The sequence below is a fragment of the Miniopterus natalensis genome, chromosome 11 (assembly GCF_054644295.1).
Source record: "Miniopterus natalensis isolate mMinNat1 chromosome 11, mMinNat1.hap1, whole genome shotgun sequence".
Classification (NCBI taxonomy): Eukaryota; Metazoa; Chordata; class Mammalia; order Chiroptera; family Miniopteridae; genus Miniopterus; species Miniopterus natalensis.
The window spans coordinates 39,867,795-39,890,726 of NC_142091.1; the positions used below are offsets into that span (position 1 = coordinate 39,867,795).

At 54.7% G+C, this 22,932-nt stretch overlaps 1 protein-coding gene across 1 annotated transcript in view; it reads left to right on the forward strand.

Annotated features, from left to right (window-relative positions):
• The window catches only part of PDE2A (phosphodiesterase 2A), a 56,180-nt gene that overhangs the window by 28,379 nt on the left and 4,869 nt on the right, over positions 1-22,932 (forward strand). The window contains exons 4-23 of the mRNA XM_087822219.1: positions 1,078-1,166; positions 8,020-8,129; positions 8,970-9,025; positions 13,621-13,680; positions 14,263-14,416; positions 14,555-14,607; positions 14,800-14,874; positions 14,977-15,018; positions 15,538-15,606; positions 15,869-15,999; positions 18,198-18,309; positions 18,787-18,826; positions 18,966-19,029; positions 19,461-19,533; positions 19,731-19,908; positions 20,177-20,289; positions 20,939-21,016; positions 21,848-21,970; positions 22,262-22,332; positions 22,609-22,731. Coding sequence (XP_087678345.1) covers positions 1,078-1,166; positions 8,020-8,129; positions 8,970-9,025; positions 13,621-13,680; positions 14,263-14,416; positions 14,555-14,607; positions 14,800-14,874; positions 14,977-15,018; positions 15,538-15,606; positions 15,869-15,999; positions 18,198-18,309; positions 18,787-18,826; positions 18,966-19,029; positions 19,461-19,533; positions 19,731-19,908; positions 20,177-20,289; positions 20,939-21,016; positions 21,848-21,970; positions 22,262-22,332; positions 22,609-22,731 — 1,814 coding nt within the window. The remainder of the gene's footprint in view (positions 1-1,077; positions 1,167-8,019; positions 8,130-8,969; positions 9,026-13,620; positions 13,681-14,262; positions 14,417-14,554; positions 14,608-14,799; positions 14,875-14,976; positions 15,019-15,537; positions 15,607-15,868; positions 16,000-18,197; positions 18,310-18,786; positions 18,827-18,965; positions 19,030-19,460; positions 19,534-19,730; positions 19,909-20,176; positions 20,290-20,938; positions 21,017-21,847; positions 21,971-22,261; positions 22,333-22,608; positions 22,732-22,932) is intronic.

Genomic DNA, 22,932 nt, shown 5'->3' on the forward strand with positions numbered 1-22,932 from the left:
TTCTGCTACAGCACTGGCATCTGGGTCTCCTTCGTCACACAGTGTGGGCAGCAGAGATGCTCTGCAAGGCTGTGCTGAACAGGAGTTGGTTGTGGATCCCTAAGAGTAGCCAGTCCAGTCTGGAGGGGATGTGGATTTTTGTGTGTGGGTCAGTGAAGGCAACTGATTTTTCCAACACCTGGTACGGAGGCTGAGACTGCTCTGGGCCCTTGGAGACAGTGGATTGACACGCCAAAGATGACAATCTTTGAGCAGAGCTTGGATCTCACTCTGGGAGTGATCATTCCAAAATACAAATCTGCTCCTGTCTCTCAGGGCTCACCCCACAGCACCTCCACCTGGTAGCAGCCCCTGGCATCCTTACCCAGCTTGGTTTACAGGCTCTTCCTGCTCAGTCCCTGCTGACCCCAAGCCCACCTCCTGTGCCCCTACCCTCACTGTCAGTTCCATAAAAGCTCAGTACTCTCACATCTACATACCTGCTACTCAGCCCAGAAGCTATTCTTCTGGGCCTCACCCACTCCCTGAATGAGTCTAATTTTCACTCCAGTTAGAGCTTTAAGGTCACTTCCTCCAGGAAGCCCTCCCAGCTTGGGTCACAGCATGTGGTTTCTTGTAGGGTTGTTTGTGTCTCTGAGGTAGGAGGGAAGCTTCCGGGGCATTCTGAGCCCCTCCTGAAGTAAGGCCTTGAGTGGACACTGAGTTATTGTTTGCTGAGGCTGGACTCACAGCAAGGAAATATCCTGGATAAGGGTGGGGGATTTGTCTGCACCTTCAGCCCTTCAGACCCTCTCCTAGTGCCTTGGATTTAGGGTGATAAGTAAGGAAAAACTGGCAGGGTCATGGATCACTGCCTGCCCAGAACCCCTTCCAAGAGGGGACAGTGAAGTGGTAAGTTCATAAGGGAGTTTTCCCACCCTGACTGCACGTTATAATTACCTGGGGAATAAAAACAATCAGATGCCTGGGCCCACCCCCTGGGGGCCCATGACCTTGTCACCTGGAACTGTGTATAGGCTGGAACTGGGCAGCTGGCAGGGCCTCTCTGCGGGGTCTCACGAGTGCCCTCTGTTTTAGGAGACTGTCTACACCTACCTGTTGGACAGGGAGTCGCGGCTGGTGTGTGAGGACCCTCCCCACGAGCTGCCCCAGGAAGGAAAAGTGCGGTGAGCCATCCTCCATCCTATTGCCCTCTCTTATGGTCAAGGACCTCAGGCCTGGGCACCTTTCAAGGTCATCTGGTCTGACCCTCCCCATCTGAACTTGACCTCAGCTTCCCTGCCAGGTGGGGTTCCTTGGCTGGGTCACTGACTCCAGCATAGAGGGGAGAAGCAGTGTCTTCTTTTGTGTTGGGCTGGGGAAGTGGACGGCACAGGGAAAGTGCCAGCTGGTCGATTTTCTCCCAGAAAGTTTTAAATTGCTGCCGCCTCCTCAGAGCTGAGTCTCAGAATGCCAGGGCTACAGTTTATCATTTAGAACCCCAGCAGGCTAGGGAAACTGCCTGGAAGGTTCTCACAGAGTCACAGAATCACAGAGTTTGGGATCACTGAACCCTGCACTTGTAGGAGTACACGGGCATTGGAGAGCAGAGCTCAGAGGTGCTGTGTTGCTGTGGGTTCTGGAGCCCAGTTGCCTGGGTTTAAATCCCAGCTCCCCATTTAGTAGCTGAAAAACCTAGGGCAAGATATTCATCTTGCTGTGCCTGGGTTTTCTTGTTTGCAAAATGTGATAATAATAGTACTTATCTCATAGGGTTGTTGGGAGGGTTAAATGAGTTTAACACATGTAAAACACTTAAAACTATGAATGCTAAATGTCTGGCTTTGTTTTCATTGTGACAGAATGTTGGAATCACTGACTTTAGAAATGTGGGCTCACTGCCCCATGGTCCCCTGACACCTCTGAGCCTATTGAATCCAGCTTCCTTATTTTCCAGATGGGCAAAGCTCATGAGATGTGTCCTATGCCACATACCTAGTGTGAGGCAGAGCCAGGCCTGGGACATGGTCTCTTGGCTATTGGCCATTCAGGGAACAATGAGGGGAAGTGGAACTTGTCAGATGAGAAAGTGTTGACAGGCAGGAGTGCTGGCCCAGAGGAGGGCAGGGCATGGAGGATGTGCTCACTGACTTCTAAGCACCACAGGGCCATCAAGGGCTAGGGAGCACTGGGTTGGGATCTGGGGACTGAGTGGGCACAGGGGTGGGGAGGGGTGTGTGTGTGTGTGTGTGTGTGTGAATGGAAGGCAGCACTTTACTCCCTGGGGGGAGCTTTTCCAACAGGCCAGGACATCCAAGGCTGTGGCTTTTTCAGGTAGTAGCTGAGGCTGGCAAGATACTCACCTTTACGGAGGCCATGGAAAGGATTGCTCTTTGGGGATGCTGCAGGTCCCCATGCAGGGCATGCTGGTGGTCCTGGATTCCTGGATGCTGGTCTTTTCCCCAACCCTTCCCTGTGGAAGGGGCTGGCATCTCTCCAATACTCCAGGGCCTTCCCACCTCCTGTTCTCCCATTCCATTTCCCCACAGGGTGGGGGGTGAGTGTCACTCTCCCCTTCAGCATTTCCTGACCACTCCTCCCCTCAAGGATTGTGAAAACGAAGCCAGCCATGCCCCTCTCTGCCTCTGCTGTCCCATCTGTAAGATGGCAGCATACAGCAGAAAGATCTTTGGAATCTTAAAAAAAAAAAAAGCTATAATGTCCTCCTTTCTCCTCTGAGCCAGCACCCCCACCCCTAATTCTCAAGAACTTTGCTTAATCTGAGCTTGCCCTATCCAGGAAGATTTTTCAAAGCAGCTAGAAAGGCCTTCTTAGGAGAGGGGCACAAGATCCTGGGCTCAGCATCCTGCCAGGTTCACTCTGCCCTTTCTGAGACCATAAACACTCCCTTCAGGCTTTCTGCTGCTAGGGATGGGGGTCTGCAGTCCAGGCATCTTGGAGAGGGCTCAGATTCCTTCAGTATCCCCCAACCCCCAACCATTTCAGACTTAGTGAAGCCTTTGGAAAAGGTACAAAAAAGAAAAAAGAAAATTAAGAATGAATGTCTCAATACAATTAGCCTAGAGTTCAGTGGAGATAGAGAGAAGAGTGCCTGCTGAGAGACAGGGCTAGAAATCCCAGGAGGCCCAGGAGTAAGGTGGGGGAGGGGTGATGGGGAAGGGGTGTCTCTTGGGACATGGAGATCAAAGTTCATTCAGGCTGGCAACAATTGGGATGAAATCTGCACTCCACCTTCATGTCTGGTGGTCAGCCCACCTCCTCCACTAGGGCTGAGACATAGGGATGTGGAGAATGGGAAGAGCCCTGGAATGAGAGTCAGGCAGGCCTGTGCTGGTCACATGCCTAGCACACAGTAGGAGCTCAGAGATTGCTGGTGGCCCTCTAACCCCAAGTCCTAGTACATTTACTCAGCGAGTGACCTTGAGAAAATTACTTCCCAGTCTCTTTTTCTAGAAAATGGGCGGGGTTAGTTACAGGGTACTTCCAGGGACGATCTCTGTGGCACTGTCCCCAACAGGAGGCCGAGGTGGAGCCCAAGGCTCTGGCAGTGCCCGGTGCAGGGGGTGCTCCTCCAGGAAACCCTGGAGGACTGGCAAACAGCAGCAGGTGTGAAGTGGAGGCGGGTCATAAAGACAGATAAGGCCAAGAGGAAGGGCAGAGAATGGGCAAAGGGTGGTGTGGGGCGGCAGGGTGGGGATGGACCACGGGGCAGTGCGGCGGTCACCAGCTGCCCAGCCCCTCCTGCCAGTGCCCCTGCCGCTCCTCGGGCCCGCAGACTCGCAGCTGCACCTTCCCGGGGTGTTTTGGGCTTCCTGCCTCCCGGTGCTGGATGTGCTCTCTGCTTCTCGGCCAAGTCCTGCCCTGGTCTCCATCCCGACCAGCCCACGTTCCACTTCTCTTCCAAGGCCCAGATGGAGGCCCTCTAGGAGGCCTGCTCCGTAGTTCCCTGTCACTAAGGAAGGTCCAGTTTTCAGAAAAGGTGCCTTGGGCCATAGTGGCTCCGTCCATAAGCAGAACCCTGGGCCGAGAGTTGGGAGATCTGGGATGCAGAACAACATGGCTGCAGTACAATCTCATGCAGCCTCTCTGGGCCTCAGTCTGTGCTTCTGTAATATGACAGAATCGGACACTGACATGTGAGGGCTGGTCCAGCTCTGGATTCCAAGTTGCTGCAAGGGGCCTCAGGGCTGGAGGGGAGAGAATCCTGGAGGTTGCCTGGGCGAAAGGCTTCTTGGAAGGTTTCACCCCCTCTCTTCTTGGTGCCCGCTCTATCTCCCAGACTGTTTCGGTCCCCAGTCCTGCCACTTTCCTCTTCTTATTGTGTTTCCTGCCATCTTAAAGCCTCTGATTACCCACTGCTGAGTGCAGCAAAATCTGGGACCTTTCAGCTGCAAGGGAGACACCTCCCGCACCAGCCCCAGCTGTTTGTCTACCTCCACTACCACTGAGGGGTCCCAGGGCCCAACCTTGAGAAATGTCTTCCTCAGAGCTTGTTCCCTCTCACTGCAGAATCTGCCTCTCCCCCTGATTTGTCCTGAGGGCACAGGGAATAGTCTATTTCCCATCTCTGGAGTCTCACTCTCTGGGATAGGGAAAGGAAGAAGGGGATCCAGGTCCTGGCCTGGTCTCCGAGAGAGAGGAAAGGTCAGACTGCGGTCGAGGCTGGGAGTGGGGGTGTCAGTAAAAGGCTTGAGGTTACACTAAAGAAGGGTCTCAGATGAGTGGAAGGGGGCCTGGACATCCAGGTTTTTCCAGGCCATTGAACCCACCAACAGAAAGCCTTTCCGTCTACTCTTTCCACTAAACAAATAGTTGTTAAAGGGACGGAACTGTCATAAAATCCACACCCCTTCCTCTCTCCACTCTGTGCCCATCTGTCTTTATCTTCAGTGGGGCAGATCATGACCACCCAGGCGCCCTGGGGCTGAGTCATTCATTAGCCTTCAACCTGGACAGCTGGCCAAGGGTGTGGAGTCCCCTCGCCCCTCAACATCAGCTCGGAGAGGGAACAGGAGAGTGGGAGAGTCAGGAGGGGAAAGGAGACAAGCAGACCTGGGGCTCTGAGTTGAGGAAAGAGCCATCTGGGGTGTGAGCAGTAGACAAAGCCCCCTCCCCCATCTGGGTGGGGACAGCAGTTCTGGGAAAGGTACAACAGAAGAAAAACAGCTCGAATGGGGATGGGTTGAGGTGAGCATGGCTTGTCTGGGGCCACCTATGGCTGGGCCGGGGAGGGCAGGTCACAGAGCAAGGTACCAAGGTGTGGGACTCTTGAGGGCTGAAGATCCTTGGAGGCCTCATCACTCAGAGGGAGATCTGGGCCCAGAAAACATTGACCTGCCCCAGCCCAGACTCTCCTCTGCTGTCCAGGGACCACTGAGACTACGGGGTGCTCACTGAGACTGGGTTTCTGGTCTCTCAGATTCTCCCCGTCTAGTGAGAGTTATTCCCAGCAGCCAGCAATCAAACCTGACTTTTACGTTCCTCTGCTGAAGTCCTGCTCAGGCCTCCCACTGCCCTCAGGTTCAAGCCCAGCTCCTCAGGGCCCTGGTTCCCTTCCTGCTGTCCAGCCAAACCAACTCCTTACAGTTGGACTGTCCAGCAGACACACATTCTTTCTCTCCTTTAAACCTTTGCAAGGGCAGGGTTCCCCCTGCTTGCACATTCCTTCCTGTCTGCCTTGTTAACCTCTGAATGTCCTTTAGGACTCAACTCCGGCATCTCCTCCTCCAGGAAGCCTTCTATGACCCCACTTCCGTTCTGTACCTGCGTAGGCTGGGCCCACTCTTCCTCCCTTTGTCAGAGCCCTCACTCTTGCACTCAAATATTTGTCTGCATGTCAGTCCCTGCATGACATGGAGACTCTTGGAGTGAGGTATATATCTGCCTCCTTCTCGTCTCAGTCCTCAGTATCAAACCTGACTCAGAAGGACGCTGGAACAAACACTCCATGGAATGAAATGTTTCAAGTAGAATGTTCCCATAAGTAGTATTTCATTGAGAAAACTTGTTCTGGCTCTAGTACAGGGGATGGATTTAAGGGACCTGACAGGAGGCAGGAGACTAGGCGAGAGGTTCCTACAGGGTCAAGGGAGAGGTGGCTCTGTGTGAGCTGGGAAGTGACTTGGGAATGGAAAGCAGGGGACAGCTGTGAGAGCTGCATGGGAGGTGACTCACCCATTGGCTAGGGGAGGTGAGGAAGAGGGGGGCAGCTAGGACAGTTTGTGAACTAGCTTCAAGGGACCCGGTGGATGACTGTGCCACTTTGGAGGTAGTGGTGGTAAGGGTAGGTTTAGATTGAGACTGGGTGCCTTTGGCAATCTAAGGGGTATTCAGGACAAGCCTCCTGGAGGCCTTTGGATGTCTGGAGCTTGTGAGGCGGGGAGCTGGAGAGTCTCGAGGCCATAAGCACAGAGTGTTGTGCAGAACAGAAGAAAAACTGAAGGCAGATTCCTTCATCAGGGTCCCTTGGTGGGAAGGAGGGAGGCCAAGGCAGCCCCGGATCCTGGGGTGCCGTCTGGGGTCAGTGGAATAAAGCTGCAGAGTCCACTAACCAGCTAAGCAGGGACCAGCGCCACCTCGTGGCTGCCCAATAACCAGATTGTCCCAGGCCATGTGGCTGGATGGGGTCCATAAGGGTGGTTTGCCTGAGGGTCACCAAGGTCAGCCCCTGCCTCCATGAAGTCCCAGCCTTTATCAATTCAGTCATCAGAAAACGTGGGTTCCTTTGCCCTTCTGCCACCCTAGATTTATTTTCCTTCCTGGGGTGATTGGCACAGTCACAACCCAGAACTGGATCCCAGTACACCAGGAGCCTTAAAGGTCCAGAGTGTTAGGGCTAGAAGGTGGGAGACACGGCTGGTTCTTGATAGATTCTGAACCAGGGCCCAGGAGCGAACAGGTCTGGTCCAGAAGGCTACGTTGTGACCTGCTGAGATGCTCAGCCTCTTTGTCCTCGATTTCTCTAGCTGCTGTGATCTCCTGATTGGGAGACTTTCAGAGTGCCTGCACTCTTCTTCATCTGACCTTTTCTGGTCTCCCCTTAGTGACCCCCCCAACACACACACACACACACACACACACACACGGGAGTCCCAGCTCCCCAAGCTGTTCTTCTAGCTACTAGGCCAGGCAGTTCCTACAAACACAATTAAGTGGAGGCAGCATGAGAGATGAGGAACCCAGGACAATTAATCATCAGGGAGTGACATTTGGTGAAAAATCAGGCACTTAATTAAGCAGGAAGAGCCAGAGGCTGAGGGAAAGGGGGAGGGAGAGGACGGCATGTGTGGTGAGGGCAGAGAGAAATTCATTCTTCCACATCCATCTCCTCTTCCCTCCATCACACCTACACCCTTTGCCTCCTCAACATTCATGCCTACTCCCTACTGGAGGCTCACACGCCCATAGGTCTTTGGGAAGGTTCAAGCATCCTGCTAGGAGTATGGGTTCTGGCGCCAGCTGGTTGGGTTCAAATCCTGGCTCTACCACTTCATAACCATGCAACCTTGGACAAGTTACTTAATCTCTTGGTACCTTAGTTCCTCCACCTGAAAATGGAGATGATTATATTTAATTCAGAGGATTGTCGGGAATTCTGAGCTCATCTATGTAAGTTGCTTGGACTGTGCATGGCATAAAGGGAATGTCTGGTCAACTTTAGTTGTGATGATTATCTGGGAGGCTCAGAGAGGTTAGGTCACTTGCCCAAGGTCAAGTAGTAGCCACAGTAAGATTTAGCTCAGGCAGCCTAGCTCCAAGCCCTGGCTTTCCTTGCTCTGGGGATTTGGGCTGGCCCCTGAGGTACCTTTCACATAGCCAGCCAAAGGCACCAGAGGCTATCCTATAGCTGACAAGGATCCCCAACTCTTTTATTTTTGCCCTCCTCGCGTCCGCCCTGCAGCAGGTCAACTCGTCCAGATCCTTGCACATGTGCAGGGACCAGCCTGCTGTGTGTCCCTGGGCCAGGGCTTGTTCTCTGTGATCCAGGAACTAAGAAGTGGGTCCATGTCCTTTTTTCAGAGAGGCTGTGATCTCCCGGAAGCGGCTGGGTTGTAATGGACTGGGGCTCTCGGACCTGCCTGGGAAGCCTTTGGCCAAGCTGGTGGCCCCACTGGCTCCTGACACCCAAGGTAAGGGCTGGGAGCTGGGCAGGGGCAAGGAGGGACTGTTGCTCCTGCTCCCCAGATCACATCTGTCTCCTGTTTTCATCTCTCTGTCTCCTTTCTTTTGCTCTGTGTCTGTAGCAATCCCTCCATCTAATTCTCTCTCTATTGTGCTACTAACCTCTCTGAGCCTCAATTTCCTGATCTGTAAAATGGGGACAACAGAACCTACCTTGAGGGGGTGTTGCAAGGAGGAGCAAATAAGATAACGCATGTTAAGGGCCTGCCAGATGCTAGGGCTCGGTGGCCGGTGGCCGCAGTGATGATGAGTTTGTGCCTGTTGCTAGATGGGCTATAGCTGTTGTCATGCTCTCTCTGTCACTATCTCTGTTTTTCTTTCTCTTCCTCTCCATGCCTCCTGTCCGCCATGTCTCTCTGCCTCGTGTCTCAGTCTCTCTAGGTCTCTGTCCTCTGTCTCGATGTGGAAAGTGCACAAGACTGGGAGTCAGGAGACCTGACTTGCTGTGTGATCTTGGGCAAGTCACTTCCCCTTCTGGACTTCAGTTTCCCAATCTGTAAAATAGGGGTGCTCAGCCTTACCTGCCTCCCTCCCTCTCAGGGTTGCTGGGAGGATCATAAGAAGGTTGTCAAGTGAGGGGGCTTCCTTCCATGCAGGGGTCTTCACTGTGGTTGTTTTTGTCACCACCTCAGGACTCCCCTCTGTCTCTCTGGGTCTCTGGGTCTCTCTGTGTCTCTGTCCCAGGCTCTCTCTCTCTCTGTGTCTTTGTCTCCCTCCCTGGGTCCTGGCTCAGTATCTCTGAGCCTCACTGGCCCCGCAGGACCACCTCATTGCCCTCTCCCCCTCAGTGCTGGTCATACCGCTGGCGGACAAGGAGACTGGGGCTGTGGCAGCTGTCATCTTGGTAAGAGCCCTCCTGGGGCGGGATGGGGGAGAGGAGAGCAGGGAAGGGAGAGGTGGGTGGCATTGTGTGTGTGTGTGTGTGTGTGTGTGTGTGTGTGTGTGTGTGTGTGTGTGTGTGTGTTGAGAGCAGCAGGCTGGGCTGAAGTTGTAGAAAATGGGGACCTGGGAGAAGTCTGGGGCTTCTCACACCACCCCTCTAGCCCACCTTGAACGGGCAGATGAAGTTGCTGGCCGAGCCTGTGGGCTCGGTTCTGCCGCCTTCTGGATTCTTCTCCCATGTGGAGGGGGCAAGCAGTCTTTTTCTTATCCTAGGAACAGAAGGGTTAGCACCCCCACATCACCATTACCTCAATAAGGAGCAGAATTGGGGTGCAGACAGATAAATGAGCTGGCTTTGGTGCACCCAGGGACTCCTCCGAGCTCATTAAGACAGAATTAAAGGTTTCAGAGGCGCCTGACCTTTCCGGAGCTGCTGGAGGGGGAGGGTGGGGGGAGTGGGGAGAGCCATGGGGAGAGCAGGGAGAGGAAAGGAAGGAAGGGGTATTTGGCTTGGTCTCCTCAGCGTCCCATCTGCCTGACTGGGGGAGACATGGCCCCCTTGGTTTCTCCCGCCCCCAGCTTCTGCTCCTGCAGGAGCAGATCCGATGGGCTGTTGGCAGAGTTCTGAGCACTGCTTGCCTCCCTCCTTTAGTCCCAATCTGTGCCCGAGCTGGCCTCTTCCAAGGGAACCAGGGCTGGGGACAGTGTGCAGAAGTGGAGGTGGGAGGAGTGGCCTGGGTAGCCCACCTTTGTCGAGGAAAAGAGTGGGGCTGTCAGGCTCCTGAGAAGGACTTCCTGTGTTGCGGCCGTGAGGCCTGAGTTAGGGAGGAGCAACTGCCCCAAGGGGAAGACATCCGCAAGGTTGTTCTTCTTGTGGGCAAGGAGATGGTTGCCGTGACTGCTGCTCCCCTTGGCTCAGGTTGGGCCAGGAGTCCAGGTTTCAGCCCTCTCCTAGGGGAGAAAGGCCTGTGTGTATGTGTGTGCTGTGTATTGGGGAGGAAGGGGTTGGAGTCAGATCACTTGAATTTAATTCTCTCTAGCAAAACCCTGCTCTGGGCCCTGCTCCAGGCTGCACACTAGGGCAGAGAGAGGAGTCAGACTCTCCAGGCTTCCCGAAGCTCTCAGTCTGGAGGAAGGCAGGGACACCCTCAGACCACTATTGGCCAAAGGAAATAAATGCAGGTACTCTGGTGGCAGAAGCTGGAGCACAGGGAGTGCCTCACAGTGGAGATAGCATTTGAGTGGGCTATAGGCATGGGTGGAGGTCAACAGGCAGAGAAGAAGGGAAAGGATATTCTAGACAGAAGGCGGAGCGTGAGCAAAGGCAGGGGGGGAGAAGGGTGGTGGAGCGTTGGGGGAAGAGTGTGATCCTGGTGCGGCTGGGGTGTGGGGGTGCATGCTGTTGAGCAAGATGCTACCTGGGACTTTGGCTACCAGGAGAAGTTACCAACAACTGTCCCCTCACCTTCTAGAACACCCCTGGCAATAAAGAGCTCTTGAAAGGTGTTCAGATTATTCATGGTCTGCCTCTTCTCCAAGCCTGTGCCTTCCTGTTCTAGTAGGGAAGCACCCCTCCAGGACGCCCCTCTCCCCGGTGCACACGCATCTGACAGGCCCTGCCCTGCTGCTCCACCCCTGTGCTCCCGAGTAACAGGACCTCACATCTGGGAGAGGCACCACAGGCAGACTTGAACCTCCCAGCTGCTACCAGATCCCAAGGGCAGAGGGTACAGGGGGTGCCACAGGGCAGATGTTTTGGGAGGGCTGACTCACCAGCTCCTTCCTCAACAAGCCCCATTGCCCTCTCTGAGTCTCTGCTCTTGGAATTCATCCATTCACCCATCTATCAATAGAAGGCATGTTTCTTGAACACTGCCAGGCACTGTGTGGTAGGCGCTGCAAACAGCACTGACGGAGACATACCAGACAGGTGCTGCCTCCACAGACCATAGTCTGGAGGGATCGGGGAGACAGAAAACCAGGGGGCAAAATAAGGGTAGGATTGCAAATGATAGCAAGTGCAAGCAAGGAAACCAGGAAGCCCTGCAAGGGATGTTGGGGCCTGATGGAAATGTGGTCAATGGAAGGCTCTCCGAGAAATAAGCCGTCCAGGTGCAGGGCAGCCTGGATGAGTTCTGGGCCCCTGCAGCTTGCAGCTCCAGGCACCTTGATTACAGATTCTTTGAGTGGAAAGAATCTTTGGCTCTGTTCTTCAGTTCTGGGATAATAAATCCCTTTGAGGAGTGGGCGGCGCTTGGTCTCTGGCATTTGACGTGTGATGTGTGCCCACGCTTCTCCCCAGCTGTGCCAGCCACCCAGCTCCTTACATGGGGATTAGCCATGTTGAAGCTGGTGAGGATGAGTGGTGTGGCAGCTTTGCTGGGTTCTCAACCCCCTCTGCAGCCCCAGTGCCCACCACTGAGTGCTGCCACTGGACCCCAGACAAGCTCTCTGATTAGCAAGAGTAGGTGCAAGTGTGTGTTTCTTTTGGTGAGCAAGAAGCCTTGTGTGAGTGTTGGTGAAGGTGTGTTTGCATATGGGGGTGGAGCAGAAGCGTATGCATGGCTCTTGGGTATTTGAACTCAAGTATCCTATGTACAGTTATGAATGTAGACACTGTGGGTGTGGGCGTGTGGATGTCTTTGAGTTGGTGACTGCACTGTGTGTGTGGGTGTGGGTATGGGCACACGCCTGAGTATCTGCTTGGGAGATTGTGAGTATGGATGTGTGTGATGGGGGCGCTGAGGGTCTTCATGAGAGTGTATTGTGTTTGTGCACATGCTGGGTGGGGAAGGGGTGAGGCAGCCCAAGAGTGTATGCTGGGGTGGGGGATGTCCAGGGGGTGGATCTGGCCTTCGGAAGTTCTCATTCAGCCTCCCAGCTCTGTACTGGGATCAAACTGTTTTGACAGCCCAGGAACTGATTGCCCCCATAGCAACCTTTGGGGCAACTTAGATGGGTCCCAACCTTCCCTTTTCCTGGGAGATGGGTCCAGGTGAAAGGAACAAGTAGATGTCCTCCCCATCTACTAACAATGAAATGCCAATCTGTTTATGTCAACCACATCCAGCCTCTTTCAACTCCCTGTCCCATGGGAGTCATAGATGGGGCCTCAGCCAGAGCTTAACCTTCAGTCCCACCCAGGCCCTGTCCTGGTCTTCCTGCCTCCAGTGTTGCTTTCTCCGATTCACCCTACGCGCCAAAGTCCAGTTCCTTAGCCTGGCGCTCAAGCCCCCCCCCCCAGGGCAATGGACATCACTCCTGCCCAGATCCTCGTCTCCCCATACCACCTCTCACCCGGCACTGCCAGCACAGCTCCTACCTGCAGTGTCCCCTCTCTTCAGGCTCTACTTGTCCCCCCCTCCCATGCTTCATTGCCAGTCTGGGAGCCTCCCAGATGACCCCCCCCCCGAGCTCCCACAGTCTTTAAGTTCCTACCCACCCAGTCTGCCTTCTCCTTCTTCCTTAGGTGTGAGGTTCTGTGCCCCCTAATCGCATCCCCCACCCCATCCTGCCCCAGCCAGATGTGAGCTTCCTGGGAACCTACTGGTCTCTTCATCTGCTCCTGGCAGGGGACCTAGAGCAGAGGCAGGCAGGCAGCTGCTGAGTGAGAAGGGAGGATGTGGGAGGGGACCTCAGTGCAGTCACCGTGGGGTGCCCCACAGGTGGTGAGCAGTTCTGAGTAAGCACCACCAGAAGCTGGTGACGCAGGTGGAGATCTTTGCTAGCAGGGCCTGCAGTGGGTCCCCGGACTGCCACCCCTCCCTCTTCCCCTCTGATTTTCTGTGTCAAGCACTCAAGCAAGAGTTGGGGAAGGGACTTCACGAAGTATGAAAGCTGGGCTGAGTGGATTTCTGGTAACTGACACAGGGAAGTTAGGGAGGGACAGTTTAATGTGGGTGATGACGAGAGTGGGTCTGGAGAGTGGAAGGTGCGGGCAGAGAAGGTAAGGGTTGGTACTGTCCCAACTCTCCCACTTTCTTCTGTGTGACCTTGGGCATGTCACTCAACCTTTCTGGGCCTGGATGGTGAGAATCACATGTAAGGCAAAGCACTTGATCACGTCATTCATTCATTCATTCACTCATCCATCCTCCCAAGTTCTTAAGGCATAGCAGATGCATCATAAATGTTGGACTTTTCCCCTTACCCAGACTTAGAAGCAGCTCAAACTCCAACTCAGAAAAGTTGGAGATGGGAGGCTTAGGCTAATGGCACTGATTCCATAATCAGGTCATAAAGGGCTCCATAGGCTGGGAGATGGAGAGGAGTTCCAGGTCACCCCCTTCCCTCACTATACACCTGAATTGTGCTGTTGATGAAACTGACCGAAAAGGCAGAGATGAGCCAAATTCATTTTTATTTGGATTAGCCCTGGAAGGCTTCCTGGAGGAGGGGGTTTTCCTGGAGCCATGTGGTTGGCTTATCATTGAAACCCACAAACTAGAGTGTTTATGTGTTGGTGGGGACAGGTGTGTGCCAGGCATCGGGAGGGCCCTCTGACAGAGATAGGAGGCTAAGGAGGTCACTGCTAGTCCCTCTCCCACATCCCTCCAGGTTCACTGTGGCCAGCTGAGTGACAGTGAAGAGTGGAGCCTTCAAGCAGTGGAGAAGCATGTGAGTGGGGGTAGGGGTGGGGTAGGATGGGGACTGCTGAAGACACTCATCACAATGGGCAAGAAGATTATCTTGCCAGGGAGCTGGGTTCCAGTCCACCACCTTTGGGCTGTGTGACCTTGAGGAAGTCACTTAACTTCTCTGAGCATCAGTTTCACATTTGAAAATGAGATAAGGAAAGCACTGACCTACTTAGGGTACTGGTGACACAAGGCGAATCAAATATCTTGTCAGTACCTAGGAAGGACTATCTACATAATGATATTGAGGCTCTTTCCTGAGATTTTATGTTGTAACTTTAACAAGGGATTGGAATTCCCTGCAGGTGCTAGAGACACAGGGAAATCTGAGCTTGTGCTGTCTAGGAAGTCGGGCTGGAGGTGGAGACTGGAGGGAGGGACACGCCAGAGGCAGAGGGAGCCCACGGGCGGGTGGAGCGCGGAGGAATGAGTGGTTTGGGACGCGGGTGAGGGCGATGGCGCCGCGGGCGTTGGGAATGGCTTGAGCAAAGGCGGAGAGTCCCGAGGCTGGAGCGCGGCAAAGGCGGGGCGAGCGGCCAGCTGACCGCTTGGCCCGCCCCAGACCCTGGTGGCCCTGCGGAGGGTGCAGGCCCTGCAGCAGCGCCGGCCCGGCGTGGCCCCCGAAGCTGTCCAGACGCCCCCGGCGGGGACGGCGGGAGACGAGAAGGGCCGGGCGGCGTACACCTACCGGGACGGGAAGATCCTGCAACTGTGCGGTGAGGGCTCCGCAAAGCTGAACCCGGAGGGGTGGGGCCTTAGGGGTGGGGCGCGGCCCCGGGCGGGAGGGTGGATCGGGGGCGGTGCAGCCTTGGGGAGTCTAAGGGCTGTCTCTGATCCGCGCCCCGCCGGTGCAGGGGAGCTCTACGACCTGGACGCCTCTTCCCTGCAGCTGAAAGTCCTCCAATACGTGAGTCCCTATGTCCCTCCTCCCCCTGTTCAAGACCAACTTAGTCTTGAACGCTCCATCTCGGGTCAGATTCCGACGTCCCGCCCCTTCTCTCTCTTCCACCCACCTGAGGACCCTCAGAAGGCGAGAGGGTGGGAGTGGGGGTGGTCCAGGTCCCCTGTCAGCGCCCCTCCCCCCGTCCCTCCCTTTCAGCTGCAGCAGGAGACTCATGCATCCCGCTGCTGCCTCCTGCTGGTGTCCGAGGACAATCTACAGCTCTCCTGTAAGGTGAGGGCCCAGGTCCCCGGTGGGACAGGGAGAGGGACCTCGGTGTCCGAGGAGAAAAACCTTGTTTATCTTTTAACGGGTCTCCTCCTCTCTGTCCCTCAGGTCATCGGAGATAAAGTGCTGGAGGAAGATGTCAGCTTTCCGGTGAGTCTGCATTGTCCCCTGTGTTGGAGTCTGCAGGAGCAATTAAGGCAAACTAGGTGCACCTGGGATCTACACAGAGCGACTGGGATCTGCTAGAATCATTTGGAATCTGATGGAATTATTTGGATTTTGGGATCTACTTAGAAATGTTATGAGAGCTCACAACATCTCTTGATCAGGATCCACTAGGAGAAATCACATACATTCTACAGAAAGGTTTACTTGGGACCAGTTCACTTCTGTTGGGGTGTGTCTGGGTTTGGTTCTCTTAGAATCTATTGAGATCAATGAGAATCTTGGAGTCTGCTTTTCTCTCTCCTAGTTAGGGGAGACCCTAAAGTCTTCCATAGAGCATTCTGGTCAGGAGCAGAACACTGTTCCCTCCTTTCTCAGTGTTGACTCAATCTGCCATTTGAAAAGGTTCTTGAAACTTCCAGACTTTGGGAGGAGGGTTGGGGTCTGAGATTGCATGACCCCAGGCCAAGCTGGACCCTGACTCAGCCTCTCCCCAATCCGCAGTTGACGATGGGACGCCTGGGCCAGGTGATGGAAGACAAGGAGTCTATCCAGCTGAAAGATCTCACCTCAGTAAGCTATGGTCTGGCCGGACCAGGGGAGGAGGCAAAGGGAGAACGCGGCATCCAATCCCCAGAGCCAGGGTCTCTGGGACCGGGCAGCCTAGGAATGCTGGAGACAAGACGCAGGGACTTTCTTCCAATCCACCCCATGCCATAGCACTTCCCACCCTGCAGGAGTTTCTGAGAGCCACCTGTTGCAGATGGCAGCAGGCTGGGGGAGGGACGCTTACTCTCTCTCTCCTCTCCTGCCCTGACTCACCTCCCCTTTGCAGGAGGATGTGCGACAGCTGCAAAACATGTTGGGCTGTGAGCTGCAGACCATGCTCTGTGTCCCTGTCATCAGCCGGGCCACGGACCAGGTGGTGGCCTTGGCCTGTGCCTTCAACAAGCTCGGAGGAGACTCGTGAGTCTGGGTGGGGTGCTGTGGATCAGGAGGTGAGCCTGAACAGGGTTCTACTAGGGTAACAGTGCTGGAGGGGTACTAAACAGGGGGGACTATTCCGGCAGTGGTGGACTGAATGGCTTCACAGTACAAGAGACCATGGGTTTATGAGGGCCCTAGGCTCTTGCATCTGCTGTGGCCAAGGCACAGGTAATTGTTGACCCTCCATCACCCATTTTAGCTTATTTAAAATCATGTTGAGATCCAAGTGAGCTTCCCTCTCTTTGCCCACTTCCTGTAGTTGGGATTATCCACTATTAGGGTATTGGCCTTCCCCCCACTTGCCATCCCCAGTTTGGCATTTCCTGGTGGAGGGGCAGCGAGCTCTGGGATGGTGAACTCTCTGGGACCTGCAGAATATCACTGACACAGTGGACAATGGCTGAAGGGAATACGGGCTCGGGGGCCAGCCTAAGCTGAGGGTCTTTGTAGGCACTGAAAGGGCAGCTGTAAAAATTATACAAAACAGAGTGGTGGGCAGGACTCAGAGTCAGGTAAGCAGGCTTAGTTAAGAAAAATGTCTCAGGATCTGAGATCAGATTTAGGGTCTAAGAGTGGTACCATAAATAGGTTTTATGTCCTATCCCAACTCATTAAGTGGCAGTAGCTGCCTGAAGTATTGTGTTGAGACTGGATCTAATTGATTAGCTATGTCCTTCCTGGGAGTAGGTTCAGGATGTGAATGCTGCCATACTTGGTCCAGCAGGTCTAGCAGTTTGGGATGAGTCATACAGATAGGGAGGAGCAGGCAAGTGAAGGGTTGAGTCCTGATTCCAGGATGCAGAGAGATGCTGACAAGATGCTTGGCCCCTGAAGCTCAAGCAGACAGTCTGGGTTTGAGGACCTAGAGCTCCTGCAGGAAGTGGAGACTGGGGATGTTAGGACTAGAGAGGTGTTAGAAGCCCAGGGATGGGGTCTGCAGGGGTGGGCAGAGATCTGGGAGTCATAGGTCTGTGTAGCAATAACTTCCAACATGGAACTCTGTAGGCAGTTGGGTGGACCTGGGGAAATGACAACAGGAAGATGTGGGATCTGTGTCATTTGGTGCAGGTAGACATCCTACTGGTGGGAGAATTTATGCCATTCAATAAACACACATTGAGCACGTACTGTGTCCAGCTGTGTGCTGACCAGATGGCCTTGGAAAGGCCTTTGGGGAGAGGAGTGCAGAGTAAGTGGGGGTCCAGCAGGGGCTGTGACCTCTGGCTGCTGGTTGTGGGACTGGGTTCTGAGATGGCCCTAGACCTAGAGGAGAGGTGGTATCAGAAGGTAAATGATATGGGGCCTTGGTGACAGTCCTGAGGCCCAGGGAAGGGGCAGGTCCATCTCTGGGTTCCGCATATTTCAGAGAGTGAGTGCTGAATGATTGCATGAGCCAAGGTGGGATTCAGCTCATAGCACTGACTGCAGTGCTGCCTGAAACTCAGAGAGCAGGGACTCCAGAATTCCTTCAGCTGGGAGTGTAGTGGGGCTGGTGGCCAGGGCAGGAGCAGAGTACAGTTAAGATATTTAGCAAACACTTCCCAATATTTCCCCTGTGCCAGGCTCTGCATCAGGCATGGTGTGATACAGTTATGGTCCCTGCCTTCAAGACTTAAAGGTTATTTTCAGGGCATAGAGGGAGGTGGGTGGAAAAAGTATTCTAGGCAGAGGGAACAGTTTAAGGAAAAGCACAAAGGTGTGAAGGAACTGGAGAGATGCCCAAAGATGAGGGGAGAGTCTAGGGAGAGTAGAACAGTGACAGAAGCTGGACAAAACAGGGCAATGCCACCCCCATCGCCTGGGGGAGCCTCTGGGGAGGAGCAAGAAAACACCCAGCTCTGTCCTGGGCAAGTCTCCAGTCTGAGGGAGGAGACCCAGCCTTAGTCTTGGTAAGTATGAGGTCAGAGGAGGGAGACATGGCTGGGCTTCAAGAAGAAATAGTCTGAGGAGGAAAACACATTTTGGTCTAAGAAGAATTAGAGCCCTCCCCTCAGGGAGCCTCCAGTCTGAGGAAGAAGCTGCCCCAAGCCACCTGTGCAGTGAGCAGCCCCAGTAGAGGAGAGTGATGGTTAGCCGGTGGATCTCTGAGTGGGCTTCCTGGAGGAATGGAAGTGAAAAGAAATGGGGGGAAAATCTGTTGGCAGCTCCCTCTCTCATGACCTCACCTCTCTCCCCAGATTCACCGACCAGGACAAACATGTGATCCAGCATTGCTTTCACTACACCAGCACGGTGCTCACCAGCACCCTGGCATTCCAGAAGGAGCAGAAGCTCAAGTGTGAGTGCCAGGTGAGTGGCCTGCCTTGCACCTTTCTCAGGGACAAAGTCACCTGGCTCTCAGCCCCAGAGATTCATCCACAAGGGAAAAGCCCATGTCTATCTGGACCATGGCAGGGGGATTGCCTAGCGCTCTGGAGGCCTCTTAAAGGTCACTAGTTGCTCAGAACAGCGGCTGGCTGCAGGCACTGGATGCGATCACCCTCTAGTGTTCAACTCCGGTACTACAGCAACATCTGGGTGGCTGGAGGCACAGGTGAATGCACATCTGAGACACTAGATTTCTATACACATTCACTGGGGCAATTCCTCCTCACTCCTTCACTTAGTAGTCAAATGACATAATTAGACTCTTCCAGTCTCCAGCATGTGTGGAGAGCTCTAGGAGAGGAATGAAAAGCTCCCAGGGATGTTGGAGGCAGGGACTTGGAGAGGGTCACCTTCTTTCTGTAACCTGAACCCCTATGATCTCTGTTTTCTCCATTCCAGGCTCTTCTTCAAGTGGCAAAGAACCTCTTCACTCACCTGGGTGAGTGCACTGTCCTTCTTCATGCCTGACTGTGGGGTGGGAGTGGGGGCTGAAGTTTTGGGGAGGAGAGGTGTGAGGGCTTGGCCTTGGCATTCCAGCCCAGCCTCACCACTGCCCCCCACGCTTCTCCCTCCCACAGATGACGTCTCTGTCCTGCTCCAGGAGATCATCACAGAGGCCAGAAACCTCAGCAATGCTGAGATGTGAGTGAACTTACCCCTGAGAGGGAGGAGAGAGAGGTCCCAGGCTCAACCTCATCCTCTCCTTTCCTTCCTTTCCCAAATCTCCACTGCCTTCTTGTGGGACCCCATCATGTCTTGTGTGACCCTTTACTTCATGCCTGTGATCATCGCTAGAATGTAGCGTCCAGTGACAGCAGAAGAGGGGCTTGCTTTGCTGGCCATGGGTCCCCAGCTCCTAATTACAAGGTGTGGAACAGAGTAGGTGCTACAAAAAATAAAAATAATCATTGGGCTGAACTAATGTCTGGAGTCAGCCAACCCTGAGAAGAGTCTTTCACCGCAGATCACTCCTTCCGGGCCTTGGAAATCCGGGCTTTGCCTCAGGTTGTGAGAAGTGGGGGTGGTTGGAGAGGGGTGTCAGGGCCCTGTGGACCAAGGCCATCTCCCCACAGCTGCTCCGTGTTCCTGCTGGATCAAAATGAGCTGGTGGCCAAGGTGTTCGACGGGGGCGTTGTGGAGGACGAGGTGAGGCAGGGCCCTGCGGAGAGTTTTGCCGCGGTCCTGGGGAGGGGAGGGGAGGGGAGGGGAGGGGAGGGGAGGGGAGGGGAGGGGAGGGGAGGGGAGGGGAGGGGAGGGGAGGGGAGGGGAGGGGAGGGGAGGGGAGGGGCCCGCTCCGTGGACAGTCACTAACTTTTTCTTCCCACCCCGTGCCTGCGGGGCAGAGCTATGAGATACGCATCCCGGCCGATCAGGGCATAGCGGGTCACGTGGCGACTACAGGCCAGATCCTGAACATCCCGGACGCATACGCGCACCCGCTTTTCTACCGCGGTGTGGACGACAGCACGGGTTTCCGCACGCGCAACATCCTCTGCTTCCCCATCAAGAACGAGAACAAGGGTGCGGGATCCCCGCGGCGGGGCAGAACCGGGCCAGGCCGGGGCGGGGCGGAGCAGGATGGGGCGGAACCGAGCTGAGGGGTTGGCAACCCCCCACCCCACCCCCACCCCCACCCCCCGCTTTAGCGCTCTAGCGTCCCCTAGCGGAAGGCACAGGTTTCCCAGGCATAGGACGTCCCTTGAGGACAAAGGGGGGAAAGGCAGATCCCCGCCCCGTCCCCCCCACACACACATCCACCGGCCGGTCCTAGCCCCTCTCCCGCCCCCAGAGGTCATCGGTGTGGCCGAGCTGGTGAACAAGATCAATGGACCATGGTTCAGCAAGTTCGATGAGGACCTGGCCACGGCCTTCTCCATCTACTGCGGCATCAGCATCGCCCATGTGAGTGGCGACAGGGGCGGGGCCAGGGCAGGACCCTCCACCTTCTCTCCACGTTGGCTCTCCTTGCTCTGTCCCGCCTGGGACTCAGAGCCCCGCTGCTGGGCTGCTCTGCAACCTTCTGCACCGCTGGTCACTTCTGGCCTCAGCTTCCCATCTGAAGATTTACTGTTTCTTGTCCTATCCCGTTAGCTTCTCAGACCACGGGGAACCCCTGTTGTTATTCACCCGCCCCGCCCCCCGCCCCCTTCCTCTGGAAGCAACCTCAGACCAAGCCCCTGATCAACTTCTTTTTGGGAAATGTTGGGTCTCATTGTCCACAGCTGGCAGCTCTGCCATGGGACTCCAACCCACTGGTCCCTGACACTATCCCCCCTCCTTGCTTTTCCTCTGCGGTGGCCTGGGGCCCCATCACTGGGGACAAGGGCAGCCTGGGGAGGAGAGGTGAAGTTGCCAGATCAAATGCTGAGAGATCCTAGGAGGCGGAGCAAGGGGAGGCCTAGATGAAGGCTGGATGGGGCTTTTCGCTCTGGCTGCAGCTCGGGCTGGGACCAGCACAGGAGGCTCTACCTGACCCCTCTGTCCAGTCTCGGTATTCTGAGATGCCGCAGCCACCATGCTTGAGCTCTCTTCTTCCCTTTTCTTCCCCCAGTCCCTCCTTTACAAGAAAGTGAATGAGGCCCAGTATCGCAGCCACCTCGCCAATGAGATGATGATGTACCACATGAAGGTGAGGCTTGCACGGAGCTTCTGCCCTTCTTCCCAGGGTCCCAAGGTCCCCAGGCCCCCCCCCCCCCAATCCTCACGGGCCCAGGACCAGGCTGGACTTTCTGATCACCCTTTCTTGATAATAAGAAGACAGACCCAGTACAATGCCTGGACTCCGGCTCCAGTCACATTCTGGTTCAGCCCCGAGGTTGGCAGCTGGACGCACCCTGGGGAAGAAGCTGGTTCGGCCTGGTGTTCCCCATGTCCAGGGATAATTCCCATCTTGGGAATGACTGGAGGCCTTGACACAGCTCCCCTGGGTACAATAGTCCTGAAGTCATGGGAAGTCCTAATTATGATATTCCATACCACTCCCAGACCCTGTGTCAGCGAAGCTGTCCCAGGCTTTAGTTCACAGTGTGTGGTGGTCACTGTTTAAACATTTCTTCTCACCTGTGTCTAAACCAAAGGGTCCCAGACTTTGTAGATAGAGTCAAAGCTGTAGTAAGAAGGATTGAAGTTAGACTCTGAGATGGTCCCCTTCCCAAATAAGGAATCTTCAAGTTAGTGCCTGTGAAAGGCTGCTGTGGTTTGGGGATGTCACGAAAGGGTGTCCTCTGTCTTTGCCGAGATTAGGCTGTTGCAGATGAGGGTGGTCACAGACAAAGAGGCACCATACGTGGGCTGCAGGGCTGCGAGGGGAAGGTGGTGATCTCCTGTCCAGTAACAATCTGTGGACAGCATGGCTCAACTGGGTACACTCTAGGTGAGGGATCACCTCACTCGGAATTTGAGGGTGAGGACACCAGATGGTTGGAGGTCATCTTATAATGCCCTGGCTGGTCCCCTGTAGGTCTCTGATGATGAATATACCAAACTTCTCCATGATGGGATCCAGCCCGTGGCTTCCATTGACTCCAACTTCGCCAGTTTCACCTACACCCCTCGCTCTCTTCCCGAGGATGACACTTCCATGGTGAGCCAGGGGCTGGCTGCAAGATTGCCGAGGATTGCTCCGGCGTGTGGCCTCAGGCCTGGCACCTCATTCCCTGTGTTTCTAAGATTTTATGTGAGCTTGGTTCCAAGAGTTCTTAGATCCCATATTTCTAAATGTCCTTGGCTCTGAGAATTCTTGGTGCTGCCATTTTATGGTTCTCTAGTATAGATCTAAAGATCTAAGACTCCAAAATTTTGTATGCTTCAAGAAGGGCCAAAGCAGATGTCCTATCTTGACAATCCCTCATCTCCTCCCTTCTGCTCTCTGCAGGCCATCCTCAGCATGCTGCAGGACATGAATTTCATCAACAACTATAAAATTGACTGCCCGACACTGGCCCGGTGTGTGCCCCCAGCCCTCCCCTCTGCATGCAGGCAACCCCATCTCTGTCTCTTTTTGCCCTCAACTCTCACATCCATTGCTCCCAGCCTACTAGGGAGGGGTCTTTCTGGGACAACTAGAGAAGACAGTGGGAGTGGGAAGGATCCATGAATGAGAGGCAATTCCTAGACACTGGGACCATGAGGAAAGGAAAGGAATAGGGAAGGGTAGAACCTGAAGGGCTACCTGGAAGAGGAGAGCCTGAGGCCCATCTGCTGCCCTCTCCCCTCCTCCAGGTTCTGTTTGATGGTAAAGAAGGGCTACCGGGACCCACCCTACCACAACTGGATGCACGCCTTCTCTGTCTCTCACTTCTGCTACCTGCTCTACAAGAACCTGGAGCTCACCAACTACCTCGAGTGAGTGGTTGCACTTCCCTCCATCTGTCAGCCGCTGGGGTCCCCTTCCTTGGGACAGGGAAACATCTCCTATGTGTCAGGCACTTTACATGTACCACCTAAGGGGACCCTCTTAACAGCCCACTGAGGAAGGTTGTGTAGCCCCATTTTCTGGGCCAGACTTGCTCATAATCACAGCCCCAGCAGTGTTGGGCCTGCCAA